The sequence below is a fragment of the Falco biarmicus genome, chromosome 4, assembly GCF_023638135.1.
Source record: "Falco biarmicus isolate bFalBia1 chromosome 4, bFalBia1.pri, whole genome shotgun sequence".
NCBI classification, from domain to species: domain Eukaryota; kingdom Metazoa; phylum Chordata; class Aves; order Falconiformes; family Falconidae; genus Falco; species Falco biarmicus.
This window is the reverse complement of record NC_079291.1, coordinates 78,792,564-78,815,255: the sequence shown is the minus strand read 5'-3', so window position 1 is coordinate 78,815,255 and position 22,692 is coordinate 78,792,564. Positions and strand designations below refer to the sequence as shown.

The following is a 22,692-nucleotide window of genomic DNA, read 5'->3' as shown; positions in this document are numbered from 1 at the left end:
GCCCCGCGGCGCGACGCCCTCACCGGGCCGGGGGCAGCCTCACCGCGCCTGCCCCCACCGTAGCCCCCCGCCTGAGGGGCGAGCGCGGCCCCGACCGCGGGGTGAGCGGCTGCGGGCGCCCCCTGCGGGCGAGGCGCCCCGGGGAAGGCGGCCCGAGCTGGGAACCTCGTCCCCGCCCCCGCTCCGCCAGCAACCGCGGCCCCGCGGCAGCTGCAACCCCGCCGGCTCCGTAACGCCCGGAAACGGCGGCACCGACGGGGAGCCGTGGCTGCTCCCGCGCAGACATGAGCGAGCGCGGGGCCGCGGCGGAGGCGCCGGGCTGGCTGGCGGGCAGCGGTAAGGGCGCGGGGGGGCAGGTGTCGAGCGGGGCGCAGGCGGGGAGGGGGCACCCACCGGCGGGCTACGGCCGGTCGGGGCGGGGAGCGGCGCTGCCCGCGCCTTCGCCTCCGTCCCTCAGCGCCGCGGGGTCCCGGGGGCGGCCGGGCGGGCGCGGTGTCGTGGCGAGCCCCGCTCCGCAGCCGCTGTGCTTCCCCCCTCGCAGAGCTCTCCCGTCCTGAGGAGCCGCGCGGGGCCGCACCTGCGGGCTTCCTGCAGCAGCTGCCCAGCTACCAGTCGGCGCTGAGGCGGCGCGTCCCCGCCGCGGGCACCCAGGAGCGGCGGGCGGCGCCGCGGGGCTCGGGGCGGCTCGGCAGCGCTGAAGCCCGGGGGCCGGAGCCGGAGGGAGACGAGCTGCCCGCCCGCCCCGCGAGGGAGTACCCCCTGAGCATCGCGGAGAAGCGGAAATTAAGGTTAATCTTTGCACGTTTTCTTTCCTTTCTTTCTTTCTTTTTTTTTTGTTTTTTCTTCAGTTCCCTTTCCCTATGCACTGCACAGGCTGAAGCGGGATGGGGTTCGTCTCCTTCACCCTGTGGCATGTGGCTTTGGCCGGGAGTTGCCCAGGTGCCGGTGCCGAACGCGGCGGGCTCCCAGCGCGGGCCTGCCCGCTCCCGCCGGGCCTGGGGGGGGGGCGCCGCCCGGGGGGGCAGTAGGTTGAACAGGAGGAAATGAGTCAAAACGGAATTACCTGCAGCAGCCAAACACGTTTCTCACTGCCTTCCTAACTTCCTTCTTTTTTTTTTTTGTTTGTTGGCCTCATTTCGTGCTTTCCAGGGTCACTGTGGCTTATCACATCAGACCCCTTTCTGCTGTGCCAGTGCTGCTCTTGTGCCTTATCAGCAGGTCTCACAAAATATGCTGTGCTCGCTCGGGTGCGGCTCAGTACAGGTGAAGGGAAGCTTTCCAGGATGAGTTCTTATTTTTCCCATATCCCTTCTAAATTTGCTCTTTGCAGTGAGCTGCACCCGGTTCCTGCCCCTCCGGTGGTAGCCCCCAGGAGGGAGGGGGGTGCCTCGCTCGCCCTGCCTTCATTCCCCTACTTGCTCTCGCATCCCTTACTGCTAGGCTGAGAGCTCCTTTGAGGAGAGAGAGGACAGCATGTACTTTTACATTGGCAGAGAACAGCCACACCTTTAAATCAGGTACTTCGTAGTTCTGGTTAGGAACCAGGAGAGAGGTGAAAGTACGATTAATGTCTGGTGCTCCACAGAGAACAGGCTTGCAGGGGCGGTGGGGAACAGGTCACAGCCTGACCTCGCTGTTAAGTTTAACCCTACAGCCTGTACGCAAGGAACAGCAGAAGATCCAGGTCATCATAAAGGAAAGTGCTCGATACGTTGAATTTTTATTTGAAGTTGGTTATCTAAAGCTCAGTCCTTCAAGAGAAAAGAACTGCAGTCCTGGGGCCATTGTGCCTGTCGGGAGCAGAGCTGGGATGTCCCAAGCTTGTTTACACGTTTCAGCACTGAGAGATTCTGGTGGGGCTTCTTGGCATTTCTACTCGTCAGTAATCTGTGCGTATTGTGCAGCAGCTGCCAGCACAAAATGCTTGACACAAATGTCCTGGAAGCTGAACACTCAACTTCTGTAACACAGATGAATATGCAGCCCACGCCTCTACTTAAAACGCAGACCAAACACAGGCCAAATAGTTCTCCAAAGTGTCTGGTTTAAAACACCTACATGCTGCAGCCTGTAGTTTTCAACAGAATGAACTCTTTTGAGAGTAGCTCTATTTGCACTTACAGATGAGGTCGTTGCAGCGTGTTTGATTGTTGCAAATAGGGTTGTTGCATGTAGCCAAAATGCTTATTTTACTTTCAGCTGAGAAGGATATAAAAATTTTGTCAACATACAGCACACACAGTAATGGCATGGTGTAGTGGTGAGTCGGTTATGCACTTGAGTAGGATTGTGTACAAAGCCCTTTAAATTTAAACCTTTGTCTTCTATTCTAGCATGGTGTCCTCATGGGTGCTTAGCTGCTGCTCTTCCTCAGTGGCAGCAGAGGCTGGAACAGCATTTGCTGCATTCAAGTCAATCTTGGGAAGTTTTGTCTTTTTTTTTTTAAGGTTTCTTAAAAAATGAAATGCAAACTCTGAGCAACTCAGAAGTCTCCTTGATGCTGTTGCTGACCATGCAGCAGTTGTTAAAATTGCAAATATATGCATGTAGTATGAAAACCTGTGAGAAGTGATTAAAAATTGTAGACAGTTTGTGGTACATCCTTGGTATCTGTTGGCAGCTTGTTATTAGAACAGTACACCCCCACACATGGTGGCAGAAAGATACTTTATCAAATTCATTGAGTTGGCACTTTCCAGCCAATTTTTCAAAATGATATAAAACCTGAGTAATTAGAAATGAATAACATGAGTCTTCTATTGCATACTGGAATGTGATATAAAAGTTGAAGTTACAAAAATATAAATTAAATATTTATGCCTCTTTATAGTGTGATATTTTTTTCTTGCTTTTTTCCCACAACATATTTTGACATTTCATTCTGATTTTGAGGTCTGTGAATTTTCTACAAAAAAAAAAAAAGAGTAACTTTCTATTTTGAACAGCTGAATTTATAACATTGAAAGAGGAAAGCTAAATATTTTAGAGACATCTTTTAAGAGCCTCTTGGTAAAGGTGCTCTGGTCAGAAGTTTTGAGGAAGGAATCTTGTCTTCCAGCCATTTGTAAGTATGAAATCATTAGTGACGACTCCCCCGAGGTCTCACTGGAAATATGTTTCTCTGTTGTGCTATTGTTAATTGGATGTTGTTTTTTTCTCCAAGAGAGGTAGGTGTTTTCTGTGAGAGGACTTGCTAAATTTGAATTAACTTGATGTCACATTTGACAGAAGGAACAGATGGGGACAGCTAGTGTATGTTACTCCAATTTTTAGCTCTATGCTATCCCTTTGAAGGCTGCAGCCAGGCTCCATTGTGCTAGGCCCTATTGCATGTAGTGAAAAACTATTTTGTGTGCTTTTCTTGTAACCATATTTCTTGATTCTTAGGGACTGCCAGCAGGCTGATATAAAATACGAGTCTGGATGGAACAAGTGGAAAAGAACTAGCAGTAAATCATTGAAAAAAGTTCTCAGTGAAGTCAAGGAGTTGTCGTCTTACCTGGAGCTTTGGCGACATGATATTCACAGCATAGAAGGTATTTATTGCCTGGTGTTGATTTCTCCTCTTTAAAGTTGCTTCTGCTATTAATAGTTTTAGATGTGTGAGCACAGTTTCAGATGTAACTGCATATGTTTAAGTTACCTGCTTCTCTTACTGTTGTTGATGCGAAATCCATGATGCAGTAGAACAAAATATATTTGAGGAAATTAATAAAAAATCATATTTTCAGTTATATTGCTAAAAGCCTGCAGTACTTAAAAATAGCTTTAGTAATGTTTCTTCAGGTAACTCAATGTAACTGAAATGATAATCTGCTCATTACGAATTTTTAATTATTTCATTGTCTTAATTATTGGCACATGTTTCTTTTATTCCCAGGGAAATTTGGTACTGGCATCCAGTCCTACTTCTCCTTCCTGCGTTTTCTGGTCCTGCTGAATTTTATAATTTTTATCCTGATGTTCAGTTTTGTTACCCTTCCCAGCGTCATTTCTACATATGGAATATTCAACAGTAGCTTTGCTAAAATTCCTCCAAAGAACATAGGTAAACATCTTTGTGTACTGCTGTTTGTATGATTTCGCCCTTTCCATTAGCTTCTCCTCCACCTCCCAGGACAAAGAAATGCATTTTAAATAAGAACTCACCATGTTTGAATTAACTGGATCTTGCATTTTAATGGGCATTAGCATTTGAGTGGCTTTTCCTGCCTTTCTTTTGACAGAGCCTCACTGCACAGTTTATAAACCTAGTGGTAATAAGGGACTTGTTTACTTCTATACTTACCTCAAAGATTTGCTCAGTGGCACTGTAAGTAATTAGATGATTTTTTTTTTTTTTTAGTTATTAAGTTTGTGTCTCGCATAACGTGTAAAATGTGAAAACATTTTACTTGGGGAATGCAGCTTTGATAATTTTGAAAAATGATAAGGCATATGCATCAATGGGGTAGAATTAGCCTTTATCTATGAGAAGAGTTTTCTTACCAAGTGTCCCCAAGGCCTGGTTGGCCACATGCTGCAGCCTGCACCTCTCCTCCCCAGCTGCTGAATGTTACATATTCTGGAGCACACTGCTGCTTGTGCTCTCTGTGTAGAGTCTCAGTGGCCTTGTCACAGAGCTCTTTTATTCGAGAGGGGAGGGATTTTAAGCACATAGTGTCTGCATTATAGTTTGGTAGAGGCAGTAGCAGTATTTAGAAGCTACAGACTGTTGTAGCTTGCTGGGAGGCCCGATAGTAATTTTAAATTTACAAAATGATTGCTTAATACCCAGTTGGATTTAACTGGGCAGTTGCTAGTACTGTTACAAATTCTATTTAAACTTTGTGTTTTCTCAGGGATTCCTTGAAGCGACAACTTTATTTTATGGCTATTACACAATAGATGCTGCATGGCTCAGTATCCTGAGGTACAACTTGCCACTAGCATATCTGCTGGCTACGTTTGCCTACCTTGCATTAAGTCTCCTCTGGATAATAAAAAGGTAAAGATGTTGGTGTGATTTATTTACTGCAAAGTTTACATTGGATTCTTCCTTGTAGGAAATCTGCTGCGTTCTAGAACTTTTTTATATGGAAATGGGAAACCTTTTGCTTGAGGATGCAGCGCCACAGTAGCCTTTGTCTGTGTTTGGGAAACTAACCCAGGAAAAAAAATAAAAATAAATAAATCTAAAGTTATTTTTTCATACGTATGCATATATATAAATAAAAGACCATCAACTATATGTTGTTGTTGGAGGATTTTCTTTTGGGTTTGGGTTTTTCTTTCATCATCTCAGGTTTCTGAGCCGGCTTTTTGTGGTGTCAGAGAAGCGCTGGGTGAGGTGAGAAGGTATGACTGTAGCTAAGCGGGGAGGGAAGTAACCTGTGTCAGTCATGGCTTTGGCTGACTTTGGTTGCTGCAGAACTTCACACTGAAAGCTTCCCAGAGACTCACTAATGTAAAGCGAATGTGGCTGTCTGGTCATGGGGGGCGGGATGTCGTTTAGTCTTTGATGAGCCAGGTCACTTGAGATGTGGTTTCTTTTTCTGTGGATAAAATGCATGTTTTGATGAATGAAGTAAAGTTGCATTTTTCTCTCTAGGTCTGTGGAAGGCTTTAAGCAGAACTTGGTGCATGATGAAGATCAATTTCAGAGTTACTGTAACAAAGTTTTTGCAGGCTGGGACTTCTGCATTACGGATCCAAATGCAGCACAGCTAAAACATCGCAGCTTGCAATATGAGCTCCAAGTGAGTAACTTTCATTTTGCTATGGTTACGGTTCCAAATAGCTTAGATGGCTAAAAAAGAGAGGTGTATAATTTTGCAGATAATGGAATAAGAAGGATTGAAGTATTTTATATTGGGAGCAGGGCAACCCACATCCTCTTGCATGCTTTGTGGCTAGTTAGAATTGTGGTGCAACGTGAGAAGGATTGGCACTGAGGTTGACAGCCCTTCCCCCATGGGCCTGTTAGCTTGTTGCTTATCTGCCCCTTCCTTACACTCCAGTCCCGCTTCCTGTGTTAGCTTTTCCTGTTGGATTATGTAGAAACGATCTCAGCTGCGGGCAAAACCCTTGTACTGTCGGGAATCAGTTTGAGTATTCTGGGTTACAAGTCTGCAGTGTGGTAGGCAGTAGTTTGGGGGAGGGGTAAAATTTGGATGGTACTCTTCATACAAGTTGAGAGCACTGTTGCAGTAAGAAGATACTGGAAGTTTTTCGCTAGGTGTCTTTGACACATACGCACATACAAATGTTGATGCAGCTAATGGATTTCCCGCATTGTAAAGCTCTCTGAAAAGAGCCTGAAAGGCTTTTCTGTTGAAACCCGTACCTTCTCTTTGCTCTCTGCACACTGGAAGCAGAGATTTGTGTAGTGATACGATTACCTTTGAAAAGATACTTCCACTTCAAACCACAAAGCAGTAATTTCAGATTTAATAAATTACAGTGAGCTGCTTGCTGCTCAAGTTCATGGTCATCTTGTTTCATCATATAAGCAGAACCTCCTTAACTTACCGCACTTTTACCTCTAGAACTCACACCTTAGCAGAACTCGCCCCTTAATATTACTATTTGATGGAAATAAGTCCTCAGAAAATATCTGGGTAATCTGTGGGTTTGCCCAGGTTAAATTGCCTTCACAGGCAATATTGTATTTCAGCTAAGGTGAAATCCATCACGTTCACATGACAAGCTGCTCAAGACTTTGCTTCTTGCTGTTGTGCCATCTCCCAGTTTTTCTTCACAAAGAGTAGGAGAACAAAGTTTGAGCCATAGCGGTGAGGGGTGAGGACGGGTTATTCACCTGCAGAAATAATGAGATGAGTGGGCTCATTTACCTGATTCAGAGTTTAGTACCAAGCTATCTGAGATCAGTCTCACGATAAAAAAGCAGTTGTCTTTTTGTCCTCAAGGAGATAGGTTGCTGATACAGTGGAGGTAAGAGGATTATGAGACACTTGTCTGGCTGCAGGGTGCTCAGCCTGAGGAGACTGAGCACACAGGGTCTGCCCCTGCTGCCTGGACCTGTTTGTGTCAATGAAGAGGCACTCACAGTTCAGTGTGCTTGGGCAGGTGGTGGAGTGACCCTCCTAGAACAGGCTATGGATTTACACATTCCAGAGGTAGAAAACATGTTCCCCCATGTTTTAGGCTGTACCAGAAAGCTACGCATCCTTTTTCTTTTGTTTGTAGACAGACTTGGAGGAAGAAAGACTGAAGCAAAAAATAGCTGACAGGACAATGAAAGAAAAGCTACGCATCTACTCTCTGAGAATATTTATAAACATAATTGTCATTGCAGTTTTATCAGGATGTTTTTACTCTATTTATAGAGCAACTGTCTTCTCTCAAGAAAACTCCAATGTAAGTATTAGATCTGACATTAAGGCAGATTAAAGCGGGGCTGGTGATTACAGCAAGAGGAAATATTGTGAAAGAGTCACGTATCTTAATATAGCACCTTTCATGCAAGGGATCTGCAAACACTTTCTACAGGCATAGAATTTTTTTAGGAGGGAGTGAGAAAGGTCAAGAACCATGTGCAAAAACTCCCCAGCGATGTCTCCCTTTGGTGTGGAGGCTTCAGTGTCGTGTGCCTTGGAGCTAATGCAGTTGTCCAGAAAAGGAGCCCTCACTGTCCTTCCCCTGTAACTGTTCTCGCCTCACTGTGATCTGCTAGTACAAGCACTTTTGTGTCTGGGTAGTGAACTGGTGGACGGAACTGATCTGGTTAAAACAAACTTCATCATGTTCAGTTTCTTGGTCTGGTTCACTGCTCAAGTGCAAAAATGAACAGCAGGGGAGTAAAGATTAGGTTCTATATTGTGGCTTGAGTTGCAGTGGTGTGGGGAAACAGGAAGGCTGTGAACATGGAGTGCTTTGCAGAAGAAAAGGTTTTTGCATCAGCAGTGGGAAGATTCAGGTTGAGGGGGGTTATTCACTCCTGGCAGGACAAGCAGATGGAAAGAGCGATTCAGAAGCATAACAAGAGCAGATAATAGTTTCAACAGTTTTGCAACAGTAATTGACTTCTCTGTAGGACCCCAGGATTGAATTAGCCTGATACGAATGGGGACCACACTTTTTCTGTCCCCTCTGTTTACCGTTCAATGTGATGGGCTCTGGCTGTGCATGGGGAAAGCTGTGCTCATGGTGGACCTAACTGTTCTGTAACCTGACAGGATTGCGGAGAGAGAAGCAGGAAATGGGGACCAAGAGGCATGTCAGAGGTATTGTTTGAGGGCAGAGAAAGAAGATAGCACAACACTGAACAACTTGAAAAACAGCTTCACTTACTGTGGGCTTTATGTATAAAGTTTGATATCCTGACCTTGCCTAAATGAGTAGGTAGAAGAGCTTGTTAAGATGGTAGGAAAGTAGGGGAGCTGCTTGGCACCAGTGAGAATAATTTGAAAAGTCTGCACTTTGACGTAGGTGTAGAAGCTGGTAGCCTTAGTGCTGGGTTAGACAACATAGTCAGACACAAGCCTTGGTGAGATGAACCTCTTCAAATGGAAGCTTTGGGGAAGCACAGAAATACTCATACCTGCAAGTGAAGGGAGTTACTGGTGAAGGGAGCAGGAGAAAGCAAGGGTGTGTAGCAGCAAACTGCAGAGGTAGGCAGCAGCAGTCAGGCCTGTAGTTCCAAATATAGGCAGAGAATGAAGACAGGGTAAAAGATGCTACCTGAATCCTGGGCAAGAGAAGCTAGTGAGTAGCTGGAGAGAGCATGATGGCAGGGAAGTGTGGTTTTTTTATTGTCTTTCTCTCATCTCTTCTTGTACAGGACATCAACAACATGAACTTCCAAGCTAATCTCTTAGTGCAGTATTTGCCTTCCATGGTGATCACATTGGCCAACTTCATTGCTCCCCAGATCTTCTCATTTCTGATCAGATTTGAAGATTATTCACCAGCCTTTGAAATCAGGCTGACACTCATGAGGTAAAGACATTTTTATTGTGGCCTTGGATGTTTCAACAGCTTGTTCTTGGCAGGTTATAAGTATTGTAAACATTGAAATATCAAGGAGCAGAGAGGTTGGACTCTGCACTGGAGGATCTTGGGCACTGGAAGCCAAGCAGGCGTTGTTTGACTTGTTTAGTTGGAAATTTTAATTTTAAATCTGGAGGCAATTCCCTGTTTTGAAGACAGTACAGAGCAGTCATTTCAGCGTCCAGGTGTTTCTCTCGGTCCCATTTAGCTGTGTGATCTGGACACCTTCAACAACCTGAATAGTTAGTAGAGAAGTTGTGGCTGCAGAGCTGTGGGTTCATACCACTTTGCATGCAGCAGTTCCTTGAATGAGCAAATGTGTGTGTACAGCAGTGACTGAAGCATGACGTAGCTCAAGGGAGAAGTTAAAATTTTGGGGCTAAAAGATACTTCAGTGTGAGAGCATGAACAATGGGTGCTTGGCACCTTAAAGCAGTAAGATCTGGGTTGAAGCATCTGAACTTTGCAAGCCCCTTTGCTTTGTATTTTCAATTTGGCTTACTGATTCTGGAGGCCTGAAGCCACATGAGAGGGAGATGCTGCACACAGTGTTGTCATCTGGCCTCTCGAACTGTACTTGGGAGAATCGCAGCCGGTTGCAGCATGAAGATCTGCAATTGAAATGACTGATCTGGGAACCATACTGAGAAAAGAAACAAGCAGGGAAGGTGAAAAGCAATTTAACTTACTACTATGGAAAGAAATGTGTTTATTATTTAGCTGGCTGTTCCATTAAAGCTCTGTACAACCCTTTTGTGTTTCAAGCCTTCCTGGGACTCCTGTGCAAGGTGAGCCAGGTGTTAGAACAGCTCTTTTTTGGCTGGTTTGGGATTGGGTTTTGCCTTTCTTCCAGGTGTGTCTTTGTGCGGTTGGCCAATATCGGTGTTCTCTTGTTCTCGCTGTGGAGTCACATCTCCTACTGTGCCACTGATGAGTGTAAGGCCTGTGGATACAATTACGAACTTTATCCTGTAAGCAGATTTATCTTGGTCTTTAATCACCTGAACATGTGAATAGAGATCTGTTTTCCATGAGACTTGCTTGTCTAGAGATATTCGGAATCAGACCTGGGGTTGCTGTTCATGTTATACCTGGTGCTGATTCTTTCTGCTCAGTGCAAACCAGTGCAGTTCTTCTGTATATCTTTTGTTTGTCTAAAACTAATTAGAATTGGTCCAGTGGCAGATTATTTTTTAGCATAGACTTTCTGACTACCATGACGCTTGTTTGAGGTAGCTCTGTTTTGGAGACAATTGTGTTACTGCCTTTTGCTCCAGTAAGATAAATAGCCTTTCCTCAAAAAAAACCCCACAACCAACCAACCAACCGAACCCCAACAAAACAAACAAAAAGCTTGGTGTAGAAGCTCTGAAACACTTAAATAATTTCGAAATGGGAGTTAATACAATTTGAACTTTATGGTGTTCACTGACTGGGACATTTGTTGCTTTAGTGGTTGATAGATCTATTTTTCACTTATTTAGACTCCCATTTTTGTTTTCCCTGGCTTGTTTTCGTAGTGCTGGGAATCTGAAGTTGGGCAAGAAATGTATAAACTGATGATATTTGATTTTATGATAATTCTTGCTATGACCCTGTTTGTGGACTTTCCTAGAAAGTAAGTATCTCTGCTTTTTAAGCATAGTTTTGCAAATGGTGTATGAAACGCATTTTTTTTTTGTTATTAATTCCCTACATTTCTAACCAGATTACCAGTTTTAAAGTAAAATGCAAATGTATTTCTGGTGGTTTGAGTACTTTGCTATTCAGATGGCTGTGTAGTTTTTGATAGTTGAGTCTTTTGTTCTTCAGGTATTTTTCTGTTACGTTGCTTAATGATTAAATGCTAAATATCTGTGTGTTCCAAATGCATTAGAATTCAGCTAAGCTCTATAACTTTAATCTAGAACTAATTGTGTTCTTTGGTTTTAGGTTGTTAGTTACTCATTGCTCTTGCAAGCCAGTTCAGTGGTGTGGATTGCCGGAATTTGGAATTCCTGACAATGTCCTGGAAATCATTTATGGGCAGACTATCTGCTGGATTGGAACCTTCTTTTCACCACTTCTCCCTGCAATAGCAACTATAAAATACTTCATCATATTTTACATTAAAAAGGTAATGAGGAGGTGTGGTAAACAAAATCGAACATGTTTCTGTGGCTTTTGTAATATAGGTATGCGGTTGATTTAAACCAAACAAAACCCCCTAAAACCACCCCAGAATGCAGTGTACTGGAAATATAGGCAGTGGCATTCCATTTTCTGTAGGTTTCTTGGTTTTAGGAGAAGGTGGAATTTTGCTTTGAAATCAAGCAAACCAACGTTTTAATAACTACCTCTTCAATGACTTGTCAAGGTTTTTTTTAATAAAACCTTTTTATGTAATAAAGCTAGTTTATATCACTTTTCTGCAATGATCTGTTTACTAGCAACACAGCTTAGAACTTTGACAAAATTTTGCCAAGCTGCTAAAAATTTGGAAGCAAAATGGAAAATACAAGCTGGGTTGGATGTTCAGGATGTAGTTTCTGCATATATGAAGCTTTGCTCTGTGACCACACAGCTACTTCTGTGCATCAAATCCTTACTGATGTTTTAGTTCTTACAAGAGGGGGTGTACCCAGTGAAGATGTGGCAGAACAAAGCTGAAGGCTTGCGATATGGATTGTATACCAAATGATTGTGCCAGTTGACTCTGTGCAAGTGTATGAGGCCCTCTGGATCAAATTCTTACTCAAAATAGGAGACATTGACTTATACCAGAATGTAAAGTGTTCTTGCCTTAGCTCTTTTTTGAGTCCATGTATGTCAAAGGAATGTTGGCTAGGTGGTAGCTGTCAGCATATTTGAGAATGGAATATTGAGTTGGTGGAGAAAGTGTACTTGGACATATGTATACAGATGTCCTCATAACAGTCTTGCTTGTTTTCCCTCTTCAGATCAGTTTGATACACACACGTAAACCTGCAGCTAAGCCTATCAGAGCATCAAGTTCCAATTTTTTCTTCTTGGTGGTGCTGTTGATTGGGCTCCTCTTGGCTTTTATTCCTTTGGGAATCAGCATAGCATAGTAAGTGACAATTTAATTTCTATGAAGTTGACATCTGTTCTAAGTTGTCAGTTCCCTAAAAACAGGCACGCTATTTTGGAATGATAAATTGGAATAAAATATACAGTGTATAATAAATAAAATTATAACTTGTTTATAAGAACTAAGAATTACAGTTTTTAAGACAAAGGACACTTTTAGCCCATCAGCAAAATGGTGCTGAACTTGGACTGGATTATGTTGTCTTTACATTTTGGTGTAGCATCTCCTTTCTGTTCTGCTTCTTTGACAGTATCCCCTCCTCCAAAGCATGTGGGCCGTTCAGGAGTTTTAACACTTCATGGGCAGTTGTTCCAGATACAGTGCTTGGGTTTCCAACAGGTCTGCAGCAGATCCTTTATGGCATAGCATCAGAAGCCTTTGCAGTGCCTTTTTTTCTGGTCGTTTGGTGAGTACTGTGGAGACCTGATTCAGTCATGCAGCTGCATAGTTCATTTCCTTCCTTACTGAGCTGATACCAAACAACTATTAGACCAGATCTTCCATCTGCAGTCAAAAGCATCAAAGCCCATATGAATCCTTAGCTCTTATGTCTTTGCTCATGTTGTCACACTCATTAGCTTTAATTCTGTTTCCTCTTGCATGTCCCCTATCCCACACTTGTCCTTCTCAAAAGTCAACTGTGAATCATTCTGCAAATTAGCATTTTAAGCCATGTCATCACAAATCCTATCCACAAACCTTTAAAAAAACAGAAACAGCATCAGAGTCCTCAAAACAGTCAATTCTGTATGATAAAATTCAATGTAGGATCACAGGTATTTTTTTTTAAGATTGACGGTCACCTGCAAAGGTCATCTAATCTAACCCTCCTGTTGAAAACAGGGTCCTGAGCAGGTGCTCAGGAGCTGTGTCCCGTTAGGTTTCAAATATCTCTGAAGATGGAGACTCCTCTCAGAGAACCTCTCTGGGCAGCCTGTTCCAGTCTTTGGTCACTCCTGCAGTAAAAATTTGGGGTTTTTTTTAACGTTTAAATGGATTTTTTTACATTTGGGTTTAACCTGCCTGTTTTCAGATCTTGGGGCTTTGTTACATGATCCTTTCTACAACTTCTACACTTGAGAAACCATGCAGTTTATTTCAGAGTCCACCCAGCCTTGTCTTCCATAACACATGTTTATGTGTTCTGAACTGAGCCTGTTATTGCATACATGGGAAATGACAAGTCCTCTTTTTGGTTGGTTTTTTTTTCTTTTTTTTATTTTATCATAAAGCCTGTGTAAGAGGTGGAGGATGACTTGCACTGCTACCCTACTACTAATTATTTGGACAAGAAAACACATTATTTGTATAGGCATTTGTGCCATTCTTGTTCTTGCTACTGCTCTTCATCATTTAATGTGTTGTGGATAATCAGGGTCACAGATTACATCTAGAATATGCACTGTAAGGAATGGCTGCAATACTGATGTGTGGCTGTTTACCATAGTGAGAAATCCCAGTGGGAGCAAAGAGTTACTCCAGTGAAACCTCATTAAAGTAAATTTCTGAGGAGCAACCCCCCCATACATACACTTTTCCTGCAGGGCAGGAACTGACCAGAGAGAGAGAGAACACAACCTGTAATGTCTGAAAGTGGCCATACCTGTGTTTCTCCTAGTACTCTCCCTGCCAGCACAGATAACCTCAGCAGATGCTTTTGAGCGGAGCTGTGCCCAGCCTACCCCAACTGTATGTTGAATTTTAAATTATTTTTTTTTTATTCCAGCAGCTTCTCATCTGAAGCAAATGCACAAACTGACAATTCCTCTAGCCTGTAACAACCTTTTCCTGACTAATTCTGTTTACACGACACTAACACGTAATGTTGGTTTGTTGTTTGCAGCCTCGTTATGTTCTATTTTATTGCCTTGGCTGGAGCACACAAGCGAGTGGTTGAGCAGCTGAGGGAGCAGCTGGTTATGGTAAGATGTAACCTGCTTTTCTGTGACCCTAAAATTGTATTTGTTGTGTCAGTAATCGGGCATACAGAGGAACAGCAGTTTTCATAGTCTTCTGGATACTTGGTGTTGCCCAGGCAGTGAAGGATGTTTTACAGATTACACAAGAAAGATAACCAAAGCAGTATGGTCTGGTTGGTTTTCTTGGCTGTCACTTGCAGCTGCAGCAAGGTCTGGTTATATCAGGCAGCACACATGCCTGAGATGCACCTCTGAGAAGTGGTTTCCCTATTCTTCATCTGTTGTCTTACTTAAATCCACCCATCTGCATGTTTTTTTTCTACCAAACGAGAACCTGAATCTCGTGCTTCCTGTCCCCTCCACCATCTTACACAATCCCCACCTCTGTTCCCTTCTCTGCTCTCACAAACACGCACCAGCTCCCTACTCTTCCCTCCAGGCCCGTATTTCTGCTGTAGCGTGTCTGGTCTTGCTCCACAGTGCAGGTCCCAGCACTGCCTGCAGCAGGTACTCATAGTGGGGCAAGTCACTGGTCCTTTGGAGAACAATGCCGGTGCAGACATGCTTCTTTGTGGCCATCAGAAGCTCTGCCATGTTTGACAGCATTCATATCCTGTGGCCTGTCAGACTGCTCTAGTCAGAGCCTAGCTCACTAGTAAGACTTCTTACTTTCTTAGGAAATAGTCCATTTCTTGGTATGTTCTTCTTTTAGATGTGGCATTTAACAACCTGTCCTCAGAAAAAGACAGTGCTGGAGAGAGATTTTTGAAGAGTAAGGAATTTAGGAGCAAAAGCTTTACGGCTTTTCCAAGGGTCCCTAAATCAGTTAGGAATTCTGAAAATCCTTGTGTGCTTTTTATTTTTGTTTCCACTTTTTTTTATTCCACTGTTGTTAGGCTTCTAACACACAGAAGGTTTCAACCACACGTGGAAGCATGGTTTTAAGTTTTTAGGGGTGTGAGATGTTTTACTAGGCTCAACGCAGAACTCTTAGTATGTGATTTAACATGAGATAATCGAAGTCAAGACTATTGTAAACTTAAAATTGTTCAGGCAGTTGAGAGTGTGCAGGAGCCACTAATTGGGGTACAATGTCGTGAGTGCACCTATTTATTTCTAATAAGAAGTGAGCTGTTCATAGAGAACTTGTACTACTTCTGTTCATCTAGACACATTTTTATTGTGTCTTTCCAGGAGAGTCGTGACAAGCTGTTCCTGATCAGAAAGATAACGGAAGCTCAGAGGCATCTTTGAAAACCATGAAACCCAAGAAAAACCTGACTTCCTGAAACTCCCAGAACCACTAAATAAGAGCAGAAGCATCTGCAGCACCTAAAAACTGAGCAGCTGACCAGCACCCTGGCACTGTGGTCTGTGTGATGGACACTTACGGTCTTAGTCTAGATTATGCTAGTGAGCCTTAAAGTTTCTAAGACTGGAAATTTAGTTCATTTATACTGTGTTGGACCTGTCCCAGAAATTGTATGGTAGGACACATTATTGCTGCTACAATTTCAGGGTTGTTGGGGTTTAAGTCCTTATTTTTTTTCAGGGGTTTGGGGTAAAATGTGATCAGAACTGAAACTTTTAAGAATTCTGCACTGCTCTTTGATGCTTTAAGACTCAGGAGCGAGGGGAAAGGTGTGGTTTCACATGTTCCCAACTCACTTATCTTTTAAAACCAAAGCAAGAAAGAGGCGTGGGTCAGTATTTTTAAATAGAAGAAACGATGGCATGAGGTTGAAAGCAGTTTTCTAAATATTTTTAGAGAGGAGACTTTCTTTATTTTGCTGTGAAATAGCGAGTGCAGTTGAACACTGGATAACTTCACAAAATGGTTCAGAGAAAACAAGCTGATAAAAGAGCTCTGAATAAACACTGGGAATAGGAAGAGGCCACCCATCAGGTCACCAAGCAGCACACGGCTGGCGCAGGGAAAGCCATTGCTCTTGGGTGCCAGCCTCTCTGCTCTGAAGCAGCCTTTTTTTTTCTTTTTTAATAATTATTTTTTTAAATGTGTTAGGGCATTATTACTTGTGTTTTATTCTTGTACAAACATCTTGACTACTGTTCTTTGTTCTAAAGTATGGATATTTAGAGTTAAGTTGCAGTTAGGAAATACAGCGTTCAGAAGTGTGTGTCAGGATCATTCAAGTTGACGTTTATTCTGGCCTGAGTGAACCGCTGGAGCCGTGGGGCTCGGAGCGCTGGTTGAGTAGACTGATAATTGTTTTCTTCATTCAAAGATTGTGCATGAGGGTTTTCTGTACAGAGTCGTGTTTGTTACTTGAAATTTGCAGCAGTACTCTGTTAGTTAATATGTGAGAAACTGTTCTCTCTATGGAATGTTTTGGAATGTTTTCTGGCTTCGTTGTAAAGAAATCCACGCGCGGTCACCGATTCATTGTTTTTCTACCGGCTGCCTGTTGGAGGTGGCCGGCGCTGGCTCCGCCCCGCCGCTCGCGCCCGGGCCGGCTCGTGCCGCCGTTCCCACGGCAGCCAGGGGACGCGGGCGCTGACTGACAGCTCCGCTTTCCAATGCAGCGCCGCTGGCGGAGCCAATGGGAATGGCGGGGGGGCGGGCCGCGCGGCGGCGGCCCGCGGTGATGACGGCGCGGCGGCGCGACGCGGGGAGGAGCTGTGGGGGTCAGCGGGATGGAGGTGGCGGCCGCCGCGGCTCCGGCTGTGCGGTGTGCCCTGCGGCGCTGCCGGGCGGGTAGGGGCTCGGCTCGGCTCGGCCCCCGCGCCTGCCCCCACTTCAGCCTGGCGGGGCACCGCCTCACGCCGCCCGGGGCCTCGCACCGCCGGCCGGGGCCGCCTGCCGCGGGCGGGGGCTGGGCGGCGGTGGAGCTGGCGTCACCTTTGTCTCTCCGGCAGGTCTCCGGGGGCGGTGGGCTTCGCCCGCCGGAGGGGTTCCCCTCAGGCTCTGCAGCACGCGGGTGACTCTGGAGGGCATCAACAAGCCCGTCATAGACCGCATCATCCGCGTGGACCATGCCGGGGAGTACGGGGCAAACCGTATTTATGCGGGACAGATGGCCGTCTTGGGCAGGTCCAGCGTGGGGCCCGTTATCCAGGTAAGAACGTGGATCTAAACCGATCGCTGTTCTGCTTAATTTGTACTTGATTAATAGTGGTCGAATGAAGTTGAAAAATTGTAGCTTTCCTAGTAAGATAGCTGGCCATCTTTTTCTGAATGCGTTCAAATGTGGGTTTACAAAGAGCGGCTGGATTACGTGGTAAGGGGGTTACCAGTACTGCAGTTAGGATAGTGCTGCCATGAGGACTCTTACTTTGCAAATATTTCTATGTTGCCTTTTAATAACTATCCTCATCTACCCATCTTCACCACTTCTTCTTTGGGATGTGAATAGGGTTACCTCCGCAAGCAGCATTAGTGGCCTGAGCTGTCTTGTTTTTCGTTGGGTTTATTAGTTTTATTGGAAGAGTATAACTTTCCTGGTTTTTTTACTTCACTGTGATCTGGCTCTTTTGCAGCAAATGTGGAATCAAGAAAAAGATCACCTCAAAAAGTTCAATGAACTAATGGTTGCATACAGAGTTCGACCTACTGTTCTTTTGCCTTTTTGGAATGTAGCAGGTTTTGTTTTAGGTGAGTTAGTATTATTACTATTATTATTGTTTTGTGAAGTCTTCAGATGTGTCAATTATTTGTGTTAATTGTTTTCATATGTTTGGTACCACAATCGCAGGGGCTGGAAGTGCTTTGCTTGGAAAGAAAGGTGCAATGGCTTGCACAGTGGCAGTGGAAGAGAGCATATCGGATCACTACAATAGCCAGATCCGAACTCTTATTGAAGAAGATCCAGAAAAGTACAAAGAACTGTTGCAGGTATTAAACTATAAATGTAAAAAGTAGTTCACACATCCATTGAATTACGTAATACTACTTTAGTCTTTTAAAATAATAGGCTCGTATAATGTACAGTTCTTTGTTCTATCGCTTAGAATGCTGAAGTCAACAGAAACTTTAGGTTAAAAGGATATTTTTTCCTTCAGCGGCAACTAAATTGATCAAGCACCAAAATTAAAATGTATGTTGGATTAGCTACAGCATGCTTTCAGTAATTCAGTATTGCCCTTTTGATTGGGAGAACTGCTTTAATTTTGACTCATTCTGAGTGAAAGGAAGGGTTTAGAGGGGAGTCAAAAGGAGAAAATGTGATTGCATAGTAACATTTTGCTTATACTGGATATGATTATATAGTTAGAAGAGAATATTTCATTTGGAAGGGATCCACAGTGATCATCTAGTCCAACTGCCTGACCAATTCAGGGTGAAAAGTTAAAGCATGTTATTTAAGGGCATTGTCTGAATGTCTAAACACTGCCAGGCTTGGGGCATTGACCACCTCTCTAGGAAGCCTCTTCTGGTGTTTGACCACCCTCTCAGTAAAGAAATGCTGCCTAATGTCTAGTCTAAACCTCCCCTGATGCAGCTTTGAACCATTCCTACATGTCTTATCACTGGATCCCAATAAGAAAAGCTCAGCACCTCTCTCTCTACATCCCCTCCTCAGGAAGCTGTAGAAAGCAATGATGTTGCCCCTCAGCCTCCTTTTTTCCAAACTAGACAAGCCCAAAGTCCTTAGCTGTTCCTCATAGAACATGCCTTCCAACCCTGTCACCAGCTTGGTTACCCTCCTCTGGGTGTATTCGAGCACCTTCACATCATTCTTACATGGTGGGGCCCAGCACTGCACACAGCACTCCAGGTGAGGCTGCACCAGTGCAGAATACAGCGGGATAATCGTCTCTTTGACCAGCTGGTCATGCTGTGTTTGATGCATCCCAGCGTGCATTTTGCTCTCTGTCTGCTGGGCACGCTGCTGACTCGTACCAAGCCTGCTGTCAGCCAGCACCTCATTCACGTTCTGGTTTTGAACGCTGTTCAGAGCGTGTAAGGAGCTAATGTTTGTTAGCTCTGTGGGGATCAAAAATTCCCCCAGTATTTTAGGCATCAAATTGGGACACAATCCTGCAGGGTGTTTCATAGAATCATTTAGATTGGAAAAGACCTTCGAGATCAAGTCCAACCATGAACCCAGGGCTGCCAAGTCCACCACTGAACCAGATCCCTAAGCACCATATCTGCTGTTCTTTAAACACTTCAGGGATGGTGATTCTACCACTTGCCTGGGCAGCCTGTTCCAGGGCTCAACAACCCTTCTAGTGAAGAAAATCTTCCCAATATCCAGTCTAAACTTCCAGTGGTGTAACTTGAGGCCATTTCCTCTTGTCCTGTCACTTGTTATCTGGGAGAAGAGACTGACCCCCACCTGCCTACAGCCTCCTTCCAGGGAGCTGCAGAGAGCGATAAGGTCCCCTCAAGCTGCCTCCTCTCCAGGCTGAACATCCCCCATTCCCTCAGCCACTCCTCACAGGACTTGTGCCCCAGCCCCTTCCCCAGCTCTGTTGCCTGTCTCTGGACATGCTCCAGCCCCTCTACATCCCTCTTGCAGTGAGGGGCCCAACAATGAACACAGGATTTGGAGGTGCAGCCTCACCAGTGCCCAGTGCAGGGGGACAGCCATTTCCCTGGTCCTGCTGGCCACACTGTTTCGGATACAAGCCAGGAGGCTGTTGGCCTCCTTGGCCAGCTGGGCACGCTGCTGGCTCACGTTCAGCCAGCTGTCAACGAACAGCCGCAGGTCCTTTTCTGCCAGGTGGCTTCCCAGCCACTCTGCCCCAAACCTGTAGCATTGTGTGGGGTGGCTGTGACCAGAGTGCAGGACCTGGCACTTCTTGTTGAACCTCATACAGCTGGCCTTGGCCCATCGGCCCAGCCTGCCCAGATCCCTCTGCAAAGCCTTCCTGCCCTCAAGCAGATCAAGGCTCCCACCCAGCTTGGTGTCATCTGCGACCTGAGGGTGCACTTGATCTCCTCATCCAGATTGTACATATATTAGACTGAACCAGCGGCAGCACTGAGCCCTGGGGAACACCACCTGTGACTGGCTGCCAGCTGGATGTAACTCCGTTTACTACTGCTCTTTGGGTTTGGCCATCCCGCCGGCTTTTAACCCAGCATAGAGTGCACCCGTCCCAGCCATGAGCAGCCAGTTTGTGGGACACTGGCCTGTTTCCACGTGCAGCACATCGAGCTTGTTTGTGCTCTGTTGGGTGGGATCTTGCTTTAGGGTCTGCTTCTTCATTTCCAATTCTATTGTGCATTGTTTAACATGTAGCTAAATCTGGTTACTCCAAATATGTCTTCGAGCTACAGAAATAGTATCTGAAGTAACCCAGGTTGTGCTGACGTGCATAAGGGAAATTCTACCCCTGAAAATAAAATCTATAAACTGAGGGGGCTCAAAATAAAGAGAAAAAGCTAAGCAGCAAGGTTATTCACAGTGTCAATATGGGGAGGACTAGCGACAAAACCAAAAGTGATAACAATTTGTTGGGTGGGGACAGTGCTTGGGTGTCTGTAAATACGGAGCGCTTTATTAAGCAATCCTGGTTATCTGCAGGCATCTTGAGAGAAAATTCTTTCAACCTTTTTGTCCCAGTTGAAAAATTAGCAGAGAAAAATAGTGGTCTTGAGAACATGCTGGAATGGACAAAAGCCCTGTTGGCTTACAGGGAAACACCCTTGCTGATCACCTGGCAAGGCAGGGACCTTAATTTTGTTATTTAAATTGTCCAAATAATTTGTATGTGTGAAACTAATTAGCATTACAAATTAGTATGACTACAGATTTTCTTGAAACAGTGAAAAAGATAGCGATATATTAAACAGCAGCTTGATTTTAAAGACTTTTTTGGAGACTATTAAAAGAACTTTAGGTTTGAATAATGCTGTAAATAATTGCTTTCTTGCTGAATTGTGGATTCAGGTCTTTGTGAGACCCGCACCTCAGATGCCTGCCCTGGTGCACACAATGGTCAACAGCGTATAGTTTTTTATGCTAGCTGCCTTGATTTTTCTGCAAAGTAGACTTACTAATTAACTGCTGTTTTTAAAGGTAATCAAGCAGTTTCGGGATGATGAACGGGAGCACCATGACATTGGTCTCGAGTATGATGCAGAAGCAGTAAGTACAATGTTAACTGATTTACACTTTTAGTGAGGATGTAGCTGTGATGCTTTTATCTTCCTTACCTAGTGACTGTGACGTAGTTCTTTGAGAAATAGAAAAGGTGCTTGATATTCTTTCCCAAAGATAAATATGAAAAAGCACTGTAATAACATAGCTTTAATTTTCCTAGAACAGAATTGAACCTGTTAGAACTCGTGTCAAGTGTTAAAGTGATTGTGTTTTCCCAAGAGGTGTCCTCTGCACAATTTTTGATTTTTATTTTAACTTTAGATTAAATATTTTTGAAGATAAGGCTAATAAGTGCTATCTGTACAACTGGGAACTTCAGGCATCATCAAACACAACCATATTGGGAGGTGTGAAGTACTGAAGTAAATTCTGTGCTGCCTTGTATACCGTATGAGGAATGTGTGACTTCTTTCCTTTTTTTCTCTTGACTTATATTTGTGGGGAAATGGAAGGATTCTGTAAAGCTGACTGGTTTTAATTTGATTTTCTCTAGGGTAGATTAGACTACAAATACAGGCATTTTTTAATGGTTTTTTTGTTAGTGTTTTTGCTTTCTTCTGGTTTTGTTGTTTTTTTTTAAGCTAATGCTTACTATTCCTTACCACAATCTAGCTCAACACCTCATTAGTTGTATTTAATCTCTTATTCTTTATTTTACAGGCACCAGCTTACTCAATTTTGAAGACAGCTATACAACTTGGATGCAAAGCTGCAATATTTTTATCAGAAAGAATTTAGTGGTATATTCCATGATGTTTGTGGTAATAAACTGTGACACAAAAGTGTATGGAAATTGCAGAAGACTAATAGTTATTTTATTCGGCCTTTTAAAACTTTCTTCGCTAAGCATCTGGTTTGGCCACCCTTTGTCACGTGGAGTACCCATTCAAAAAGTATCTGTACTGAAGTCAGTTGAGCCAGATATGAATAAAGGTGGCAGAACTGGGTCTGTGTGAACTAAACCTTCTTATTCAGAGACTGTTCACAAGGTGGCAGCAAAAGATGTATGTATATACATGATTTATATATATAATATGTGTGTGTACATACACACATAAAATAATAAATGCATTTTCTGTCTTCAAATTTGTATGTACTTGAAATAAGCTGGAGCTCATTAGCTCTCTTTAAAATAGTTAATACTAACTAAGGATATTTTTGAGTTCTATTTTCAGGATAAGTAAATGAAGTACTAGTAAGTAGTCTGTCTTGAATGAAGAGTGGTATTATTAAAACTTTCATTTGAAGACTTGTTTGTGGGTTTTCTAGGGGTTTTTTTCAGGCTCAATTCTGAATTCTTTAGGTAGAATTTTTCTTCCTTTGGGGTTTTTTTTGTAGTTGTGGTTTTTTTTTGTTGGGGTTTGTTTGGGTTTTTTTTGTCCTGAGTGTAAGGAGTTAATCCCTGAGATAAAGCAGGTGGAGAGAGTAACCTGGAGCACCTGTGAAATTGCCCTTAATATTCTCTTACAGCTTTCAAGTTTGTCTTACTTTGCTGCTAGTCTTCAGTGGCTCTCAAACAGAGATGCTTTTACTTTCTCCATGTTTGAATAATTTCTCTAGACTTTCTGCCGGTACCCTGGCATGGAGCAGTAGAAATAAAAAAAGACAAAGTTGTGCA

At 44.0% G+C, this 22,692-nt stretch overlaps 3 protein-coding genes across 4 annotated transcripts in view; 2 read left to right on the top strand and 1 right to left on the bottom strand.

Moving 5' to 3' along the window:
- The window catches only part of TMC5 (transmembrane channel like 5), a 32,319-nt gene extending 31,173 nt beyond the window's left edge, over positions 1 to 1,146 (bottom strand). The window contains exon 1 of one of the 2 annotated variants that reach the window (XM_056336521.1): positions 1,064 to 1,146. The gene's annotated coding sequence lies outside the window, so the exon portion shown is untranslated. The remainder of the gene's footprint in view (positions 1 to 1,063) is intronic. The other variant, XM_056336523.1, reaches the window with a different exon arrangement.
- Positions 173 to 16,342, top strand: TMC7 (transmembrane channel like 7). The gene is made up of 16 exons (XM_056336527.1): positions 173 to 336; positions 542 to 788; positions 3,388 to 3,536; positions 3,881 to 4,048; positions 4,227 to 4,312; positions 4,842 to 4,987; positions 5,591 to 5,738; positions 7,189 to 7,359; positions 8,783 to 8,940; positions 9,845 to 9,962; positions 10,512 to 10,609; positions 10,924 to 11,107; positions 11,931 to 12,061; positions 12,333 to 12,488; positions 13,926 to 14,004; positions 15,196 to 16,342. Exons 1-16 carry the CDS (start codon positions 285 to 287, stop codon positions 15,253 to 15,255), a joined length of 2,151 nt encoding a protein of 716 aa, XP_056192502.1. The 5' UTR covers positions 173 to 284; the 3' UTR covers positions 15,256 to 16,342.
- A 252-nt stretch (positions 16,343 to 16,594) lies between these two features.
- Positions 16,595 to 22,692, top strand: COQ7 (coenzyme Q7, hydroxylase). Its single transcript, XM_056336530.1, has 6 exons — positions 16,595 to 16,717; positions 16,879 to 17,078; positions 17,500 to 17,614; positions 17,715 to 17,854; positions 20,991 to 21,059; positions 21,735 to 22,692. Exons 1-6 carry the CDS (start codon positions 16,657 to 16,659, stop codon positions 21,810 to 21,812), a joined length of 663 nt encoding a protein of 220 aa, XP_056192505.1. The 5' UTR covers positions 16,595 to 16,656; the 3' UTR covers positions 21,813 to 22,692.

What these genes read in the sequence shown, in the direction of transcription:
- TMC7 (XM_056336527.1), top strand. Translation starts at nt 285, where the DNA reads ATGAGCGAGCGCGGGGCCGCGGCGGAGGCGCCGGGCTGGCTGGCGGGC. An exon ending in TTTGTGGACTTTCCTAGAAA is followed by an intron (nt 10,610 to 10,923) that starts GTAAGTATCTCT and finishes CTTTGGTTTTAG; the next exon opens with GTTGTTAGTTACTCATTGCT. An exon ending in TGAGGGAGCAGCTGGTTATG is followed by an intron (nt 14,005 to 15,195) that starts GTAAGATGTAAC and finishes GTGTCTTTCCAG; the next exon opens with GAGAGTCGTGACAAGCTGTT.
- COQ7 (XM_056336530.1), top strand. Translation starts at nt 16,657, where the DNA reads ATGGAGGTGGCGGCCGCCGCGGCTCCGGCTGTGCGGTGTGCCCTGCGG. An exon ending in GCGTGGGGCCCGTTATCCAG is followed by an intron (nt 17,079 to 17,499) that starts GTAAGAACGTGG and finishes GCTCTTTTGCAG; the next exon opens with CAAATGTGGAATCAAGAAAA. An exon ending in AGTACAAAGAACTGTTGCAG is followed by an intron (nt 17,855 to 20,990) that starts GTATTAAACTAT and finishes CTGTTTTTAAAG; the next exon opens with GTAATCAAGCAGTTTCGGGA.